Source organism: Podarcis filfolensis (genome assembly GCF_964270895.1).
Source record: "Podarcis filfolensis genome assembly, chromosome: 7".
Lineage (NCBI taxonomy): Eukaryota > Metazoa > Chordata > Lepidosauria > Squamata > Lacertidae > Podarcis > Podarcis filfolensis.
Window position 1 is genome coordinate 9,959,611 of NC_139603.1, and position 18,327 is coordinate 9,977,937.

Genomic DNA, 18,327 nt, shown 5'->3' on the forward strand with positions numbered 1-18,327 from the left:
GAGAGGATTTAGCGGCTTCCCTCCAGCGTTTTCCAAAGTTTGCAATAGTTTCCATGAAGACTATTGCAATGCAGTAAGGCATTGCTGCTGCTGAGTGATAAATGTCAACAATAAATTTCAGCATACCACCAACCTGTCTAACATAGTATCTAATAATGAGCTCTAAATGGCTGAAACCTCAAATCTACAACATTCCCACCACTTTCCTTATCTGGAGTTGGATATGTGATTAAGGAGAACCTGTTTGTACCCTTAGGAGTGATCTGACAGAGGTAGAATTGCTCAAACCCCAACCTTTCCACCTAAAATGCAAGGGCTTCTCTTATGCCAACTGGTTTTTGTTAGTTGTGTGAATCGCACAACACAATTCAAGATTCTGTGGTACTATAGGAGTATAGTCAGACGCTCTTGTCAGATTATTCATGTGGCTGGGGAAAGAGTAATCTCACAACCATGTATATTTAGAACACTCAGGTGATGACACGCAGCTTGTCATATGCATTTGAGGTGATGAGCAGCGTTCACAATGACCCCAGGGAAAGTGAGCTAGAAATGCAGACTTCCTAGCAGACGTCTAGCAGTGTCTCCTTTGAAAAGACCCCTCCCATTATTTCAAGACTGTCAGTGGTGATGATAGTTATTGTTCTTAGGAGCTTTTCCTAAAAGGAACAAATGATTTGATTGGCTTTGAATGCAGGCCAAAATGGTTCTAGACTGGCTATAAAAGTTATAAATGTGATGTGTTGCATTGCATGGGTTTTATTATTCCTTATCGTTGTTTCAGTATTAGATATTCTGATTCTCTCTTTGTTTGAACTTTACACGAGTGTTAAACTCATATCCCATCCCTTTTGTAAGAAATAAACAACTGTCCTGTCTACCTTCAAACAGGATCAAGCTAACTGAGGCAATTTTAGAAATAAGAAAAAGCATGGCAGGTAGTTTTAGTTTATGTTTTAAAGGGGCACTTTCAGTTTAAAGTATTCATAAGTGGGTCACTGTATTTCTGAATAAATGCAGGGCTATATTTTATTTTAAAATGTTTCTTAATGTGTTCTGCTGGTTACTCCCCCCCCCCCCAATATGGCATATTTTGTTATGAAATGTGTTTGCTCATAAAACTGTTGATTGTTTCTCTATATAGCATGTCATACACTTATGCTAATCTAAAGAAAAATGAAGGAATATACTTAGGAATACGGACATTTCTGTTTCTTTCCAGCTCTAATCAAATACATTCGACCCGTGTTTGTATCTCGATCAGATCAGGATTCCCGCAGGAAAACTGTTGAGGAGATAAGACGGCGTGCTCAGTCAAATGGCAAATGGCCACAGGTACTGGTAGAACGTCTTGTGATTTAAAGGTATTTGTTTTCTGTAAAGGAATATCTATTTCCACCTAAAGAGATGCTATTTCTGTTCAAAAGCAGACACACACTCCTCAGGTTTCAGTTTCTACTATTTGTGGGGCTAACATTCACCTGAGTTCTGAATTCTTTCGAATTCTTCAGGTTTTCCTCCAGCTGTTCCTCTTGATTGGTACCACATCCAGGAAAAGGTGGGGGGAAATCCTTTGTTGGATGATACCATGGTTCATTTAATCCATTATTCTGTTTCTAACAGCCAAACATCTATAGGTCTTCACAAAGAAGGCATGAAGGTGACAGCCCCCCCTAGTTGTTGCCAAGGAGGATAAAATCCATGATGTTAAGTTGTGGGTAGACATATCAGACGACACAGTGATTCTTCAAACAGCTCTTGTTTATTCACAGGCCAGAACAGTAGTGAACTGAAGGGTTCAGTCAGCCTGCTTATATAGAGCTCCAGTACAACGTAACTGTAACAATATTCTAAAACTATCCAATCACTGAACGTCACTTTCGATCCCTTATTTGCATAACTATCTACAGTATCCCCCTGCTGGCCCAGGGTGAGAACTTCAATACATAACACATGACTTGCTGTTAATTTAATTATGTTTGACATGTGAAACAATCCTGATACATTAAGGAAGCAATCCTGTGGGAAGACCCTGTGCCACCTTAACTCCCTCACCGTCAGCTCAGCCAGAGAGAGGCTGCACATATCTCCCTCTTCCAGGCTCAGCTGTTAGCAGTACAGTTTCCTTTTCTCAGTCCTGATCCTAGTGTCAGTCATTCTCTTATAGAATTATGAAAGATGGGGGAGGGGGGAAGTACTTTCTCAAGACGAGTTTTGATTATATAAACATCCATCACGTTCCGCTTAATCACCTCTCCTTTCTTTCCTCAACTAAAAAACAAACAATTGCTTTACGAATAGTGAATTCACCTCTTGGCAATTTGCTTACCCCTTTGAAGCGTTTTCAAATTGTGCGATAGCACTTTTGAGAAGAGACAAGTACATAATATCGAAATGTCACCGCAGCATAAATTTGGGTAATGGTATTTTAGCGTTGAGTTCTGTTCCTAATAATTTTCCAGTGCTGAGTTCGTTGCCGCTTAGGAATATCTTAAGCTGTGCATAGATAAGTTTTCCACCTGCTATAGAGGAAATCATCTTAATCTTCACCTCTTCTTTGTTTGTGAGCGCCTTGCTGGTGAAGGAAGGTAGAATAACACCCTGTGCTGCCTCCTTCTGCCCTTTGCTGCTATGTGTGAGAAACTTTAGTGCCTTGATTTTAAAAGAACAGGGTTTCCTACTGCTAATATTGTTCAACTTTTATTGAGTACTGATGGTAAGTACAGTAAGAACATAGAACTTTAAAGTAATGTAAAGCTGGGGAAAAGCTAAATCTGGCAATTTCAATGTGGATTAGTTCCCCTTCTTTGAATATATGACCAGGGAGGTATCTTCCGGCTTCTCTTTCTTCATTAAGGTTGGTGTATTTAAATACCACCTGATATTTAGTGAAGTATCGTTGGAATTTGGTTATACAGTACTGCTTTGCTGTTTTTATTTTATTCCACAACCCTGTTACTTTCTTTTTCTCTTTTGCTTACTTGTTTTTCCCCCTGTATCTACACGTTTTCATAGTAAAATTCAGTAAAAAGTGTTTTAGAAAAAGAAAACAAGTGGTGTAACAAGACAGAAGTCTTGGAGCCTACATAATTTAAAAGGCAATGGATGAGGAGGTCATCGTTTGCTTCATGCGTGATTAAATGAGGAAAGAGTTACCCTCCTTGTGATGAACACAAGGGTGGGGGGGTGGAGGAACATTATATTATAACTTCTACCTCACTCATTGAGAGGGTATCTGGCTCTCAGTGTTTGCAGTTCCAAATGGGAGAGTGCTTCAAAGATTCCTGGGCTGCGTTCCATACATTCTTTCATAGATCACACTCCATTTGTAGAACACCTTAGGGAGCAACCTGAATGCCTTCTTGAAATCAGATACCTGTGGTGAATTATTTATTAAATGCTAGCAGCATTTAAAGCAAAGCGAATTTGAATGCTTCTAAATTCTGAGCTTGAAATGTACTTAAAGATGCAGAAGATGTACAAAAATAACTTGTAATAGAGGGGTTTTTTCTGTTTCTGTTTTAAGATTATGATATTCCCAGAAGGAACATGCACTAATCGATCCTGCCTAATTACCTTCAAGCCTGGTAGGTATGATGTACATTCTTCTTTACCTATGTAACATCAGTATAACTTCAGGATATTATGTGGTCTAGAATGTTTAAACCTAAAACCTCTCTATAGCAAAATAATCTCTCTCTTTTTTGAGGATTACTGCCATTAGCTCAGTTCTCTTACTGTTTCCTATGGAATTCAAAAAATGTTTCCAAGTAAGTTCAGAAAGACTTCCTTGTAGAAAAAGAAGGTGGAACTCTCATGGTTTTGCACCCTGATTTGGTAGGGGCATCGGAACGAGTTGTTTTTGTATTTCTAATGTAATAGTCAGAGACATCATTGGATTGTTCCTTCAATGCTTCAGTGGTCTTCATTTCATAGAATTGTAGAAATAGTAAATGGAAATTATTCTCTTTGCCAAATACAGAGCGTAGGGGTGTTTTGCTTGTACCACAAATTGCAGGAGATAAGGTTATCTTACCATGTTTTGCATTCTCTAAAGTTTAGTCAACATATTGGATAATGAGAGATTTATGGTAATACCTTGTGGCCTTTTCATTCCTGATTTGATGCCAGGACTTTCCCTCAGATATGTATTGGTATGGCTCTTGTGTTGTGCAGCACTTTGCAATCTCTTTCCTAGGATCTGTGTATTTGCATGACCTCTGGTTTTCTAATCAGATGGATATCATCCTGTTCTGTATCTGAATAATTTCATGTTGATGGCACATGTACGAATCCATGCATACAGCTGTGCAACAGAATAATGAGTAAAAGAATCCATGAGTGAAGATTTGAATCATGTGGAGAATACAACCTTCAGTCTGAGTCCAAACATATATTTTCCTAGCATTTAAGCATGTACTACTAATATTCAGTAGTATTGGAGCTTGGTTGTTTGTAGAATGGAGTTTCTAGTGCTAATCTGTCAGAGCCTTCTAGAAAAGATTGCTTCAGATTGTGTAAATGTCTAGTCCAGTTTTCCGTGACCAGGTGTATATGTTCGATAGCAGATCTTCATTTCAGAGATCTTCCCTAGAAAATACTGTGGTAGCTCTTGTTAAGAACTTAATTCATTCTGGAGGTCCATTCTTAACCTGAAAGTGTTCTTAACCTGAAGCATCACTTTAGCTAATGGGGCCTCCCGCTGCCACTGCGCCGCTGGAGCACGATTTCCCGTTCTCATCCTGAAGCAAAGTTCTTAACCCGAGGTACTATTTCTGGGTTAGTGGAGTCTGTAACCTGAAGCGTTTGTCACCCAAGGTACCACTATACAAGTTTGTGTCACCTTCCCTGATGTCAAGATAGAGAGAGCAAGGAATGTTAAAAAAATTACCAACACCTTGCGGGCTCCCTTAGTGAAAGAAGCCTTGACCTGGGTTTCTGGTTCAACAGGTTCCTCTAGTCCATGAGTAAACAATAGTTACTATCATCAGTACCTGTGGGAGATAGGGGTGGAATGAGAGGTTGCTGCTCAGGGCTTCAAACAAAAATCCCAAAGGCCTCTTTCCCTGGAGCCTTGGCAGAGTGCATCATCAGGCTTAGAGAGATTCATATGCCGGGCTGCAAAATCTAGACAGCACAATTGCTCAACCTTTTGGGAAAGAGAGACATCTAAATTTGTAAATGTTGGTGAAAATAGCCACAGACTGACCATAGAGTTGGGAAAGAACTGGGTGTCCAGGAAAGATTTTGATTTATTGCTATCTTCGGTAGTGGATGAAAGTGCAAACAAAGAAGACCAGAAGTGTTGATTGTTTTGGTTATCATTCCTTTCTTGTTCCTAGTTAGAGATTTGAGTTGATTCTAGAGTCTTCTTCCACTCCAGAAGAGTGGAAGAATTAGCATTAACAATGTAGATTGTTTTCACACACCTTATTATTGGTTGCTGTTCGTTGGCTTATAATATGAGAGAGAGGTTACAAGGCAGATTTTCCTGTTTAAAAAGAAAATGTTTGTCTTCATCAGGGAAGGCAGTCAAACCTTGTGGTGGAACATTTTTTCTATTTCTGTCAAATTCCTGGAAATAAATATATATAAGTTGCGTAGGATTTGACAGCCCTGAGATCTTTCCAATTAGGTACTTCTGAAAAATTGCTGGCTATTAGTTGTTTTGACTAACTATGCATTCTTCCTGTGTCATCTTACCTGGAATGAAATATCCTGCTTATCAAAGGATTTAAATTAAATTGAATGAATCATACTAATGCTTCCAATGTAATACAAAGTTTTCCAGGAAGTAAGCTGCTGGGAATAAGTCACAGTGGTATACCATAACAGTAAACCTCTGAAGATGGCACACTATGTTCACTTGCAGGGAAAAGCTTGGACTATTTATTATTTGGGCAGGGAATAATCAGAATCTATTAATCTTTAGATGCTTGGATTACTATGTTGCCGAGTGTTGTTGCTTAACCTTTAAAAATAAATTATAGTTGCATCTTTTTTGGCTACTTGGGAAGGTAGAACTTCAGAGCATATCATCCAGAAAAGCCAGCTGTTACATAACAGAAATGCGCAAGCAATACCTTCAATGCTCACAGTGTCATTAATAGGTGGTAATTAGAAAGTATTGTAATTATATGTATCCCATATATCTTGTAGGAGCATTTATCCCTGGAGTGCCTGTCCAACCTGTGATTTTACGTTATCCAAACAAACTGGTAAGCTCTGAGTAAGCTTTTATGCCAAATACATAAAGGTAAAGGGACCCCTGACCGTTAAGTCCAGTTGTGGACAACTCTGAGGTTGCGGCGCTCATCTCGCTTTATTGGCCGAGGGAGCCAGCGTACAGCTTCCGGGTCATGTGGCCAGCATGACTAAGCCGCTTCTGGTGAACCAGACCCGCGCACGGAAACGCCATTTACCTTCCCGCTGGAGGTAACCTATTTATCTACTTGCACTTTGATGTGCTTTCGAACTGCTAGGTTGGCAGGAGCAGGGACCGAGCAATGGGAGCTCACCCCGTCGCGGGGATTCAAACCGCTGCCCTTCTGATCAGCAAGCCCTAGGCTCAGTGGTTTAGACCACAGCGCCATCCGCATCCCTATGCCAAATAGATATAGGAACCTTAAGTAGTTGTCTGAAATATATTCTGAAACTTTTTTTTGAAAAGCAGAATGGTAGTAAATCAGGTGGGAGGTGACATGGGCAACGATTGCCTTCTTGCTGTTTCTTAGATGTGTACATTTGTTTCAAGACAAATGCAGCGTGTGTTGACTTATTTCCCCCACAAACGGGAGAACATGAAGTATCCCCCAAAATAGTCAAGTTACTCCTATGCTAGCTAGAAAGATGTAAATTTGATATGTACACAGTCCATCTTTTCATCTAATAGCTGATCTGTTAATCTATCAATCTATTACTGCAGAATGCAAGATTTGTTTGCTAGTATCTCATTGTGGTAAACAAACTCAGTTCTACCTATGAGAAAGCAAAAGTGAGCTTGTGTCCCGTTATTCCTTTAACTGAAATGCTGCTTCTGTATCACTAGAGGGCACTGATAATTCCTTTGTCAGTATGCTGTAAACTGGAGGAATTCCTGAACCTACAATAAATTCATCGGCATTTCATTTAATGTATTTCCCCCTTCATGATTTACATATTGCCAAATGCAGTAGTAGACAAAACCCTTACAGGGATAATGAGATATAAATAGCCTACTGTCACATTTTTCAAAGCAGTGCTTTTTTTGTGAAGCCTATTAACATCATAGGACTGCTTAAATATTTGAATGCATTTCTTTTGCTGCATAGGATACAATTACGTGGACATGGCAGGGTCCAGGAGCGTAAGTCAGCTATGTATTATTTGACTTACTAATTGCTTTAATGAATTGCTTTTCTTTCTGAGGACTAGTATGTTAAATAATGGGCAATAATGGGCACACGTCAGATTATCTTCCTGGCCAATTATTATTTTTATGATCAAACAGGGTTTAATAAGTTCTTCAAACCCCAAATCACACTATTCCTGATTTGAATGAATAGATTAGCCTGCCAATAGGTAACTTTTGTCTATAGTGTTTGGAAGCATCTGAGCAATGGCCTTCTTGTTTCTCTTTAGCTTTTTCATACAATTTCAAATCGATTAAGTATTTGATAATGTTAAATCATATTTGATTTCAATATTATTCATAGCTAAGGTACTTAAGTTTACTGTGCATCAGTTTTGATATTTAATTGCCAAGTAGTGTTCGCTTCCCATATTTTACAGAGTGAGGCCCATCTGCTTACACAACATAAATCCATTTGTGCAATGGGACTTCTTTTTCTTCCTGCTCCTCCAACTCCCCCCCCCAGCTTCAGAGAGTCCCCCAACCCTTTAGAGCATATTTGGGGGTGCACAGTGGGGAGGAGAGGAATGAGAAGTCCCATTGCATGAGCAGATGCCAGTTTGTACAATGCTGGATCTCACCCAAAGTTCATTTTCGTTCCTCTTTCTCAGGATGCATTCGTGATGTTAATTACGGAACTAATAATCTTGTAAATTACAACGAGCTTTTCATTTCTCTTTCAGGTTGAAAATTCTGTGGCTAACTTTATGTCAGTTTCATAATTTTGTGGAAATAGAGGTTAGTACAAAGTTACCAGTGTTTTAGTCTGCAATCCTAGGCTTGACACAACTAAAAAAAACTACAACCCATTTTAACGGTATCCTTTAATATGTGTGAATAGTTCAGCTCTGGAACAGGGGAGAGCACAATAACTTCATAAGAGTACCCCAACAAAATAAAGACCCTGTACTGCAGAAGGAAAGCTTAACTTCATTTTATTTCTTTTTCATTTCCCCACTTTGCAATAAGGAATAGCCAATGCTATTTTTCTAGAAAAAGAGGTACCGGAACTCAGCCATGAACCCTGTTCTCTTACAATGGCAATGGCGCCTGTTAAGTTGTGGGTGAACATATCAGACGACACAGCGATTCTTCAAACAGCTCTTGTTTATTCACAGGCCAGAACTGAACTGAACTGAAGTGTTCGGCCAGCCTGCTTATATAGAGCTCCACTACAATGCAACAGTGGCACTTTCTGTAACTATCCAATCACTGAACGTCACTTTCAATCCCTTATTTGCATATGTGGACCTGAGTGAAAACTATCTACAGTATCCCCCTGCTGGCCCAGGGTGAGAACTTCAGTACATAACAGCGCCCACCTGAGAGGTGCCAGGACTGAGTTCTGGTGACTTCCAGCTGAACAAAAACCCTGGGAATAGAACAAGTGCTTCCACTGGTCTTCACAAGTCCATGCATTGTTGACCTCGAGTTAGGCTACTGTAATGTGCTCTACATGGGGCTGCCCTTGGGTCTGGTTCGGAAACTCCAGCTGGTGCAGAATGCAGCAGCCAGATTGCTGGGGCGAGCTTCTGGTCGAGAACATGTCATGGCTACCCATCTGCTACTTAGCCAAGCTTCTTATACTGATTTACAAAGCCCTGAGCAGCTTTGGGTCCAGGATACCTGAGGTATCACCTGAACCCTTATAATTCTGGCTCTGTTACTGAGATCATCTGCAGGAGTGGCTTGGGTGAGTTGCTGAGGCTCGTTTGACAGCAAAAAGAAATCAAGCTTTTTGTGTCACCAGTCCTGTGGAACACTCTGCTAAAAGAGATTCAGAGGGACCTTCTGTGCCAACTTTTAAATGTCCACTGAAAACAATTGAGAGTACACCTCCCACAATAGTCTATTGATGCTTGTTTTTTTTAATTTCTTTTTGCTTTCAACTTGCTTTTTTAAACTTTCTATTATTTCACTGTCTGGTTTTATGTTTTTTCTATGGTGATATAAAATAAATAAAAGAATAATAATAGAGGTCAATACGTTACGGGCATATTGGGAGGGGGAATTAATGTCACTGATCACCGATAATGCTACTGTCTGTATGCAGTGGTACTGACGCCATTTGCACAGCCACATTTCATACCTGTAGTCCATTCTTAATGAGAAAAATGCAGTTTTTAGACTTGCTGTTCTGAAGGGTGGGAAAATGAGATAATTGACGCAGTTGGAAGCACAACGTAGAAGAAAGATGCCTAATCTGTATCCCACACAGCTGCTCATTTGTTGCACTATAAATATCATTTAGTTCCTTTTTAAAAACCAAATTAATAAAGGGAGGGAGGTTGGAAACAAAAAAACCTGAAATGTTGCTACTCTTTAATGATGTGTGTAAAAATTCAGGGTTCTGTTTTTTGGTTTTGTATTTGAACATTTGATCCTGTTACTGTACTTAAAAGCAACATTATTAGTGTGTGCTTATACTTTTGCCTGTGAAATACAGTATCACGTTTGAGCTGAAACCATTTTTTCTACTTGCAGTTCCTGCCTGTGTATATACCCTCTGAAGAAGAAAAGAGAAACCCATCTCTGTATGCAAATAACGTGAGACGGATCATGGCACAGTAAGTGAACTGCTGTCCAAATAGCACTATGATGGTATCTGCTTATTTAGATGTTTGTACCAAAATATTCTACTTATTTTAATGTGTGTGCTAACATTGTGGACATTGCAGGGGGGAAAAAATCATATCAAACCTAACAAAAGCTGACTGCATCACAAGTGTGGACTGGAATCTGAACCTGTTTTTAGTGGAGAAATTACAACCCCGTCAATGACAAGAAAATCTGTTGCTTCTAAGATCTGACAAGTCCCTACTAGTGTCAACTTTGACTTGTCCGGGTTCATTTTCAGTCTATTAATCCTTAACTACCTGCCCACAGTGATTTTATGGCCAATAGGGTAGCTTGATGTTTGGGGAAAGTTCGTCACTCCAAAACAGTGGGCGATCTCTCTCAGTGGCTTTATGTAGATGATCAACAGGATTGGTGCCAATACTAATCCCTATGTAGTAGGACTACATAGACCAATTTCCAAGAGGTGAACAATCAACATCATTCCCAGCGACCATCCTCTATATCTGACTGGGAAAGAATACTAGAATTTCTAGGGAACCAAACCTATCATCCAAACTAAAAATCGAAGCAGATACGTTATGGTTGTAGATTAAGGTGCAGTTTAGATGTAGCAAGAAAACAATTTAAAGGGATTTGGCTTCTAGGTCCCCAGATATACCTAATGCACTGCCCACCAGAATGCACTGGCTGCTAATAACTGTAACTGAACATTTTAATTACAGGTAGGTAGCCGTGTTGGTCTGCCGTAGTCGAAACAAAATAAAAAAATTCCTTCCAGGAGCTCCTTAGAGACCAGCTAAGTTTGTTATTGGTATGAGCTTTCGTGTGCATGCACACTTCTTCAGATACCTTCAGATATCTTCTTCAGATATTCTTCAGGTATCTGAAGAAGTGTGGATGCACACGAAAGCTCAAACCAATAACAAACTTAGTTTGGTCTCTAAGGTGCTACTGAACATTTAAAATAACGTATTTTTCGTTCTATAAGACGCACCAGACCATAAGACAAACCTAGTTATTGGAGAAGGAAAACAATAAAAAAAAATATTCTGAATCTCAGAACCCAGAACAACAAGAGGGACCGCTGCGCAGTGAAAGCAGCGATCCCTCTTGCTCTACTGGCTTCTGGGATAGCTGTGCAGCCTGCATTCGCTCCATAAGACGCACACACATTTCCCCTTACTTTTTAGGAGGGAAAAAGTGAGTCTTATAGAGCGAAAAATACGGTACGTATCTGGGGAAAGTTTTTTATAGTGGTTTTAAGATGCATAAACACACAGAAATGTACACCAAACAGTTGAGAAATATGCAGGAGAGAAGATCTAGTGGTTTAATGGTTTTAGGCAGATTTAAATATACCCTCCCTTTTCTTTGTCTCTTCATCCCCATTTTTAAATTTGAAGTACTCTTGATGAAAGCTACTCTTTCCTTGACTTGCCAGACCACATCGTGAGCTTTGGCATAGTCAAAATGTGGCGTTTAGATTGCGTCTGCTATATAAGCCTGCCGTTATAAATAAAGTGTGATGCTGTTGTGTAAATTCCTGCTTTTCCCCCCCTCAAGGGCTTTGGGGGTTCCAGTAACGGACTACACTTTTGAAGATTGCCAGCTAGCTTTGGCTGAAGGACAACTTCGTCTCCCTTCAGACACCTGCCTCTTAGAATTTGCAAAGCTTGTGAGAAGCCTTGGGTGAGCAGGTTGATAAAAGTGTGGAACTGTACAACGGAATGTTTTAATCGCTTTGTAACTTTATAAATGGGACGCGGGTGGCTCTGTGGGTTAAACCAGAGAGCCTAGGACTTGCCGATCAGAAGGTCGGCGGTTCGAATCCCCGTGACGGAGTGAGCTCCCGTTGCTCGGTCCCTGCTCCTGCCAACCTAGCAGTTCGAAAGCACGTCAAAGTGCAAGTAGATAAATAGGTACCGCTCCGGCGGGAAGGTAAACGGCGTTTCGTGCACTGCTCTGGTTCACCAGAAGCGGCTTAGTCATGCTGGCCACATGACCCGGAAGCTGTACGCCGGCTCCCTTGGCCAATAAAGCGAGAAGAGCGCCACAACCCCATAGTCGGTCACGACTGGACCTAATGGTCAGGGGTCCCTTTACCTTTACTAACTTTATAAAAGCATTTTTTTAAAAAAAAATGTACTTTAATTATAGATTTTCTTGATTTACAAAGATATGTGCAATGTCTTGTCTCTCGTATTTTTTTCCTTTTTTTTACAAATCGGTTTAAAAGCAATTTTAAAAAAAAGTAAAGCATCTGGGAGGCTGTGGGGGCAATGTTTTGCAATCTTGCAGGAGCAGACCAGAATCACAGAGGTTTCAAAAGCTTAACAAATTTGACATCTGCCAGTGTTGTGCAAGATCTAGTTATAATAGGCTTCTTGCCACTTAATTCAGTTGAGCATTCCTGGCTTCAGTTGACTGTGGTTCTGATAATTAGGAAAGTCATAATTTGTATTCCTGGGTGAACCTAGCATATTACAACTTATGGTAGAGACAGAAAGGAAGAGCCATCTGTATATCACTTCCCCCTCACCACAACACAAGTTAGATGCTAGGGTTGTGGTTTGCAGAAATCGGAGTCCGCATTGCTTAAATTTATATTAAGTTAACCTAAAAAAAATAAAACCTTTCAGCTTATATTGGACACTTCCTATGTTCACTCACATTTCAAAATGTCAAGAAGTTACAGCTGTCACCGTATTTTTCGCCCCATAGGACGCACTTTTTCCCCTCCAAAAATGAAGGGGAAACCTGGGTGCGTCCTATGGGGCGAATGCAGGCTTTCGCTGAAGCTTGGAGAGCGAGAGGGGTCGGTGCACACCGACCCCTCTCCCTCTCCAGGCTTCAGGAAGACATCCGCAGCCTAGGCAGCCCTGCGGGACCTCCCGGAGCGCCGGGCGCGCTGAAAGCAGAGCGCCCGCCGCTTCGGGAACACATCCGCAGCCTAGGCAGCCCTGCGGGAGGTCCCGCAGGGCTCCCTATGCTGCGGATAGCAGCCTGCCGCCGGCGCGAGGGGCGCCCTGAAGCAGAGCGCCCTGCACGCCGGACAGACATCGCCCAGCCCCACAAGCTCGGGGGACAGCAAGGAGGCGCAGCGCCGCCATCCCGCTGTTCCTCGACCTGGTTCGGTTTCCCCGACCTGGTTTTGGGGGGGAAATAAAGGGGAAAAAAATTTCCTTTATTTCCCCCCCAAAAAACTAGGTGCGTCCTATGGGATGGAGCGTCCTATGGGACGAAAAATACGGTAAGTCCCCACATCCTTAACAGATGCATTGTTTATGCAGTATTGTTATGGTATTCAATCTTACCTTGTTAGATCCAGTTTCCTCACGGCCTTGAAGCTTGGTGGTTGTCAGTGGTAGATGAGAATCTGAGATGATGATGATGATGATGATAGTAATAGTAATATTTTTAAAGGAGGGCTTTTTCTATAACTGCAAATATAAAGTGGGAGCAACTTTTTCCAGTTCGGGATATTGCATTAGAACTTTCCTCTTCTGAAAACTGAATTTATCCAATGCTCTCCCACGTTGTTTTAGAGCAAAACTGTATATTCAGATTGCGTGCTACAGAATTCCTGGAACTCTGTCATTCAGAATGAAGAGTGAAGAGATGCATGTCTGAATGATCCACCACAGGAAGAACAGGTGTAGATTCATTGAATTGTAGAGTTGGAAAGGAAGCTGAGAGTTATCTAATCCAGCCCCCTGTAATGCAGGAATCACAACTAAAGCATCTATGACAGATGGCCATCCAGCCTCTGCTTAAAATCCTCCAAGGGAGGAGAGTCGAACTCCTCTCTTGGGAATCATTCCACTGTCAAACAGCTCTTAGTGTCAGGAAGTTCTTCCTTTCTTGTAACTTGAATCCATTGGTTTGGGTCCTAGCCTCTGGAGGAGGAGAAAACAAGCTTGCTCTGTCCTCCATGCCCTTTAGATATTTAAAGGGACATGGGTGGCTCTGTGGGTTAAACCACTGAGCCTAAGACTTGCTGATCAGAAGGTTGGCGGTTCAAATCCCTGCGACGGGGTGAGCTCCCGTTGCTCGGTCCCTGCTTCTGCCAACCTAGCAGTTCGAAAGCACGTCAAAGTGCAAGTAGATAAATAGGTACCGCTCCGGTGGGAAGATAAACGGCGTTTCCGTGTGCTGCTCTGGTTCGCCAGAAGCGGCTTAGCCATGCTGGCCACATGACCCAGAAGCTGTCTGCAGACAGACGCCGGCTCCCTCGGCCTGTAGAGTGAGATGAGCGCCACAACCCCAGAGTCGGTCACGACTGGACCTAATGGTCAGGGGTCCCTTTACCTTTACCTGTTGTCAGATGGCTTAGGTGGTTGTTCACGAGTAACCAGGCAGGACTCCGATCTGTCTTTTACAGTTTTTATTTAGGTGCAAAACTATTTACAGTGCAGAATCCCAAAGTTCATGTCTGCCTCAATCGCTAGCAGAATCCGGGAGTGCTTGTTTCCTGGACCTCCCCCAGCATAAGAGTCTCGTTACGCCCAGCCTTTTCCTTCCCTCTTTGCGCTTTAGACTTCTGTGCAGGGTGGGCGACGGAATGGGTGTGCTTCCCTCCTGGCCAGCTTTTGCCAGGAGCGTTGCTGAGGCTCCTACCAGCATCCTCTGGTCCTTTCATTTCTTCCCCACCAGAGGTTCTTCTTCACCGGAAGAAGAACTGCTTCGCAAGATTTTCGGAGGCTCCCTGTAACACAACTGCCCCTCTGTTTCCCGCCACTGTTCTGATGGCAGTTCCTGACAGCTATCATATCTCCTCTCAATCTCCTCTTTACCAGGCTAAACACATCACACATCAGGGATAAGCTTTTAGCATTAATCTTCTGTTAGTGGATTGCTAGGAAATTACAAACTGCCTGGTTTGTCCTCCTCAACACTCCTGTAAGAAAAAGAGAGAGAGGGTTGTCTACAATTTCAGCCTTGGTTTGTTTTTCTCCCATGTTTAGATTAAAGCCAGAGAAGCTTGAAAGAGAGCTTGATGCATATTCAGGAAATACCAAGAGAATGAAAGACAAAAGGGTCAGTCTCAAGGAGTTTGCAGAATACCTAGAAGTCCCAGTTTCTGACACATTAGAAAACATGTTTGCACTTTTTGATGAGGTAAGAAAGATGACAGTCTTGAAATTTCTAAATAACCACTTTAATTATTTGAATTAAGGCCTTGGGCGTTCTTTCGTTAGGAATGCAGTTTTCATTTGTGAGTATGGTTAATATAGCTGTAACATAGAAAGTACTTGTTTATGTTATGAACGATAGTTTCGAAAAAGTGATTACTAAATTCAGAAAATCTTGTGTGCATGCCTTTTGCCTGCTGTGCGAACATTTGTAGTCTGAAATTATGCATCCTATTGGCTGCCGATCATCATTTTTACCATGGAGAAATGTAGCACAAGAGATACAGGGTGACTATGACTTATTTTACAAATTAGACTACAGCTTTCTATATACATACACATATATAGCAAGCATAACGTAGTGTTGCATCAAAGCTCTCTATAAACAGCCACATGCGAGAACTATTTGAAAGCCCACAAAGGGCTGTTTGAAAGCCTCATGTTTCTTTTTGAGGTTTTGACAATCAAGGGCTCAAAGGGTTACATTAACTGATAGCACTATGATGCCAGGTGATTGGCAGGTGGGCTCCCTGCCCACCAGGGTTTGGGGAGAGAAAGATCTGGCCAGAAAGGGTTCCTTGCTGTAAAACAACTGAGAAATATAAAATGTTTCAAACGTTCAGAGGAGTTAGTCCCTTAGTTAATTGCAGATGAGCTGGTATTTTAACACTAGTTTCTTCGTTTAAAAATCTTTGTGCTGGAACCTCCATGTGAGCTCTTTTTATGTGTACTTTTCTGAATTTTCTTTTCTTCAGTGGGTATTTTCTATGAAACTGGTAATACAGATTTGTTTCTTTCTTTTTTTACAGAAGGAAGGTGGTCTGATTGACCTAAGAGAATATGTAATCGCTTTGTCAGTAGTCTGTCGGCCATCCAAAACCTTGCAAACGATACAGCTGGCTTTTAAGGCAAGTAGCAGCTTTTATTAAGACGGTTTGTTGAAAGCCATTTTAAAAAACAAAGCCCTGGACCTCAGTGTCTGGGCAGAACGATGGGGGTGGAGACGCTCCTTGATTTATCTAGAGGCCAATCCCCCAGCTTTGCAATACCAGGATGGCTGTTGTTGTTACTATTATCGTTATTGTTTATTCAGTTTACATCCCGCCCTTCCTCCCAAACGAGCACTACACTTGCACCGCTCGAAACAGCTTACAGCAATTAAAATACTGCATCCACAAAAGCAATAATATTGAACAAAGCAATTTAAAAATAAAAACAGGCACAGCAGATAAAACCCCAAAGAGAGCTTGCCATATAAAGCATCCTATGTTGGCAAGAAGGGGCTCCAAACAAACCTCAGAGGGCAAGGTATTCCATAGCCTGGGTGTGGCCACTAAGTGTGGCCCTTTTTCTCTTTCTTTATCTGTTTCTGAATAAACCAGAGGTAGGTCACAGTGAATGCCCTCTCTGCCAGATCTTAGACATTGGGCAGGCTGGTACAGGAATAGGCGGCCCCTAAGGTATCTAATAGGGACACGGGTGGCGCTGTGGGTTAAACCACAGAGCCTAGGGCTTGCCGATCAGAAGGTCGGCAGTTCGAATCCCCGTGGCGGGGTGAGCTCCTGTTGCTCGTTCCCTGCTCCTGCCAACCTAACAGTTCGAAAGCACATCAAAAGTGCAAGTAGATAAATAGGTACCGCTCCAGCGGGAAGGTAAACAGCGTTTCCGTGCAGTGCTCTGGTTCGCCAGAAACGACTTAGTCATGCTGGCCACATGACCCAGAAGCTGTACGCCGGCTCCCTCGGCCACTAAAGCAAGATGAGCGCCGCAACCCCAGAGTCGTCCGTGACGGGACCTAACAGTCAGGGGTCCCTTTACCTTTAATGTATCTAATTAACTGTATCAATAAATGTATTTGCTCTTGGGCTTCAGCAAAATTTGCAAACTCTAAATGGAAAATAAAAGGTGGCATATCAATCAGCGTTGGGAAGTTGGAAGATTTATTTGGCTGGGAGGAAAGTGTCAAACAGAGGCCCTGGGAATGTGTTTCTTTGCTGCTGCTGCAACAACAAATCATACGTTTTAATTTTTCACAGATGTATCAGTCAGAAACTGGAGCTCTAACAGAAGAAGATTTAACTTGCATTTTAAAGACTGCCATGGGTGTTTCAGATCTTAATGTGTCAAACCTATTCAGAGCTATAGATGTCGACGAAAGGGGGGAAATTACATACGGTGAGTTCCGTGCTATGATTTTAGAAAGCCGCAGACAATGGGGAACTTTTGTGTGGTGGCCAGGCATGTCCCACGGAAAAGAGCAGCTGCCTGGGGGCAAGTGTGACAGGTTCCTGGCCATTGTGTTGCATGGGAAGGGCTGTAGCTCAGAGTTTAAGTCCCAGCTTCAAACCCGAACATCTTCAGGTAGCGCTGGGAATGCCTCTGTCAGAATCCCTGAAAAGCCAGTCAGTACTAGATAGTCTGGCTCAATATAAAACAGCTTCCTGTGTTCATTAATGGGCTTTCTGGAATCTCTGTGTATGGAGCATTGTTATTTCTTGTTTATGTGCTATACTTTTTCCTCCAGCTTGTATGGTTGGCACCCTCTTCACCCCTTTGATCCCTACAGCAATTCTGAGAGATAGTGGATGGCCCAAAGTAATCCAGAGAGCTTCCAAGCCAAATGGAAATTTGAACTTGGAGCAGTCCAGGCCTAGTGCAGCACACTAATGCGGTCCATGCTATGGTTACCAGTAGCTAAAGGTTCCATTCTGTTCTGTGATCAGTGACCTTATGCTGCAGTGTTGGGCGCTGTGGTCTAAACCACTGAGCTTCTTGGGCTTGCCGATCGGAAGGTTGGCGGTTCGAATCTGCGTGACAGGGTGAGCTCCCATTGCTCTGTCCCAGCTCCTGCCAGTTTGAAAGCACACCAGTGCAAGTAGATAAATAGCTACAGCTGTGGCAAGAAGCTAAACGGCGTTTCCTTGCTCTCTGGCTTCCGTCACGGTGTCCCATTGCACCAGAAGCAAGTTTAGTCCTTCTGGCCACATGACCCGGAAAGCTGTCTGCGGACAAACGCTGGCTCCCTTGGCCTGAAAGCGAGATGAGCGTCGCAACCCCATAGTGGCCTTTGACTGGACTTAACCGTCCAGGGGTCCTTTACCTTTTACCTTTACCTAATGTAATAAACCGACCTGTCAAGAAAAGGCCAACACGAACAAACAAACTATTGCTTAAAGCTCAAGGAGGTGGGGAGGGGAGGAACATAGTGTAGTTCTGCAAATCATT

General features: G+C 42.2%; 1 protein-coding gene across 2 annotated transcripts in view; it reads left to right on the forward strand.

The window, feature by feature from the left end:
* LPCAT1 (lysophosphatidylcholine acyltransferase 1) overlaps positions 1 to 18,327 on the forward strand; it is a 51,865-nt gene that overhangs the window by 20,354 nt on the left and 13,184 nt on the right. For both annotated transcript variants that reach the window (XM_083624705.1, XM_083624706.1), the window contains exons 4-13: positions 1,223 to 1,335; positions 3,527 to 3,587; positions 6,160 to 6,218; positions 7,311 to 7,345; positions 8,074 to 8,128; positions 9,875 to 9,957; positions 11,534 to 11,659; positions 14,935 to 15,088; positions 15,912 to 16,010; positions 17,139 to 17,277. In XM_083624705.1, the coding sequence (XP_083480831.1) occupies positions 1,223 to 1,335; positions 3,527 to 3,587; positions 6,160 to 6,218; positions 7,311 to 7,345; positions 8,074 to 8,128; positions 9,875 to 9,957; positions 11,534 to 11,659; positions 14,935 to 15,088; positions 15,912 to 16,010; positions 17,139 to 17,277 (924 nt within the window). The remainder of the gene's footprint in view (positions 1 to 1,222; positions 1,336 to 3,526; positions 3,588 to 6,159; positions 6,219 to 7,310; positions 7,346 to 8,073; positions 8,129 to 9,874; positions 9,958 to 11,533; positions 11,660 to 14,934; positions 15,089 to 15,911; positions 16,011 to 17,138; positions 17,278 to 18,327) is intronic.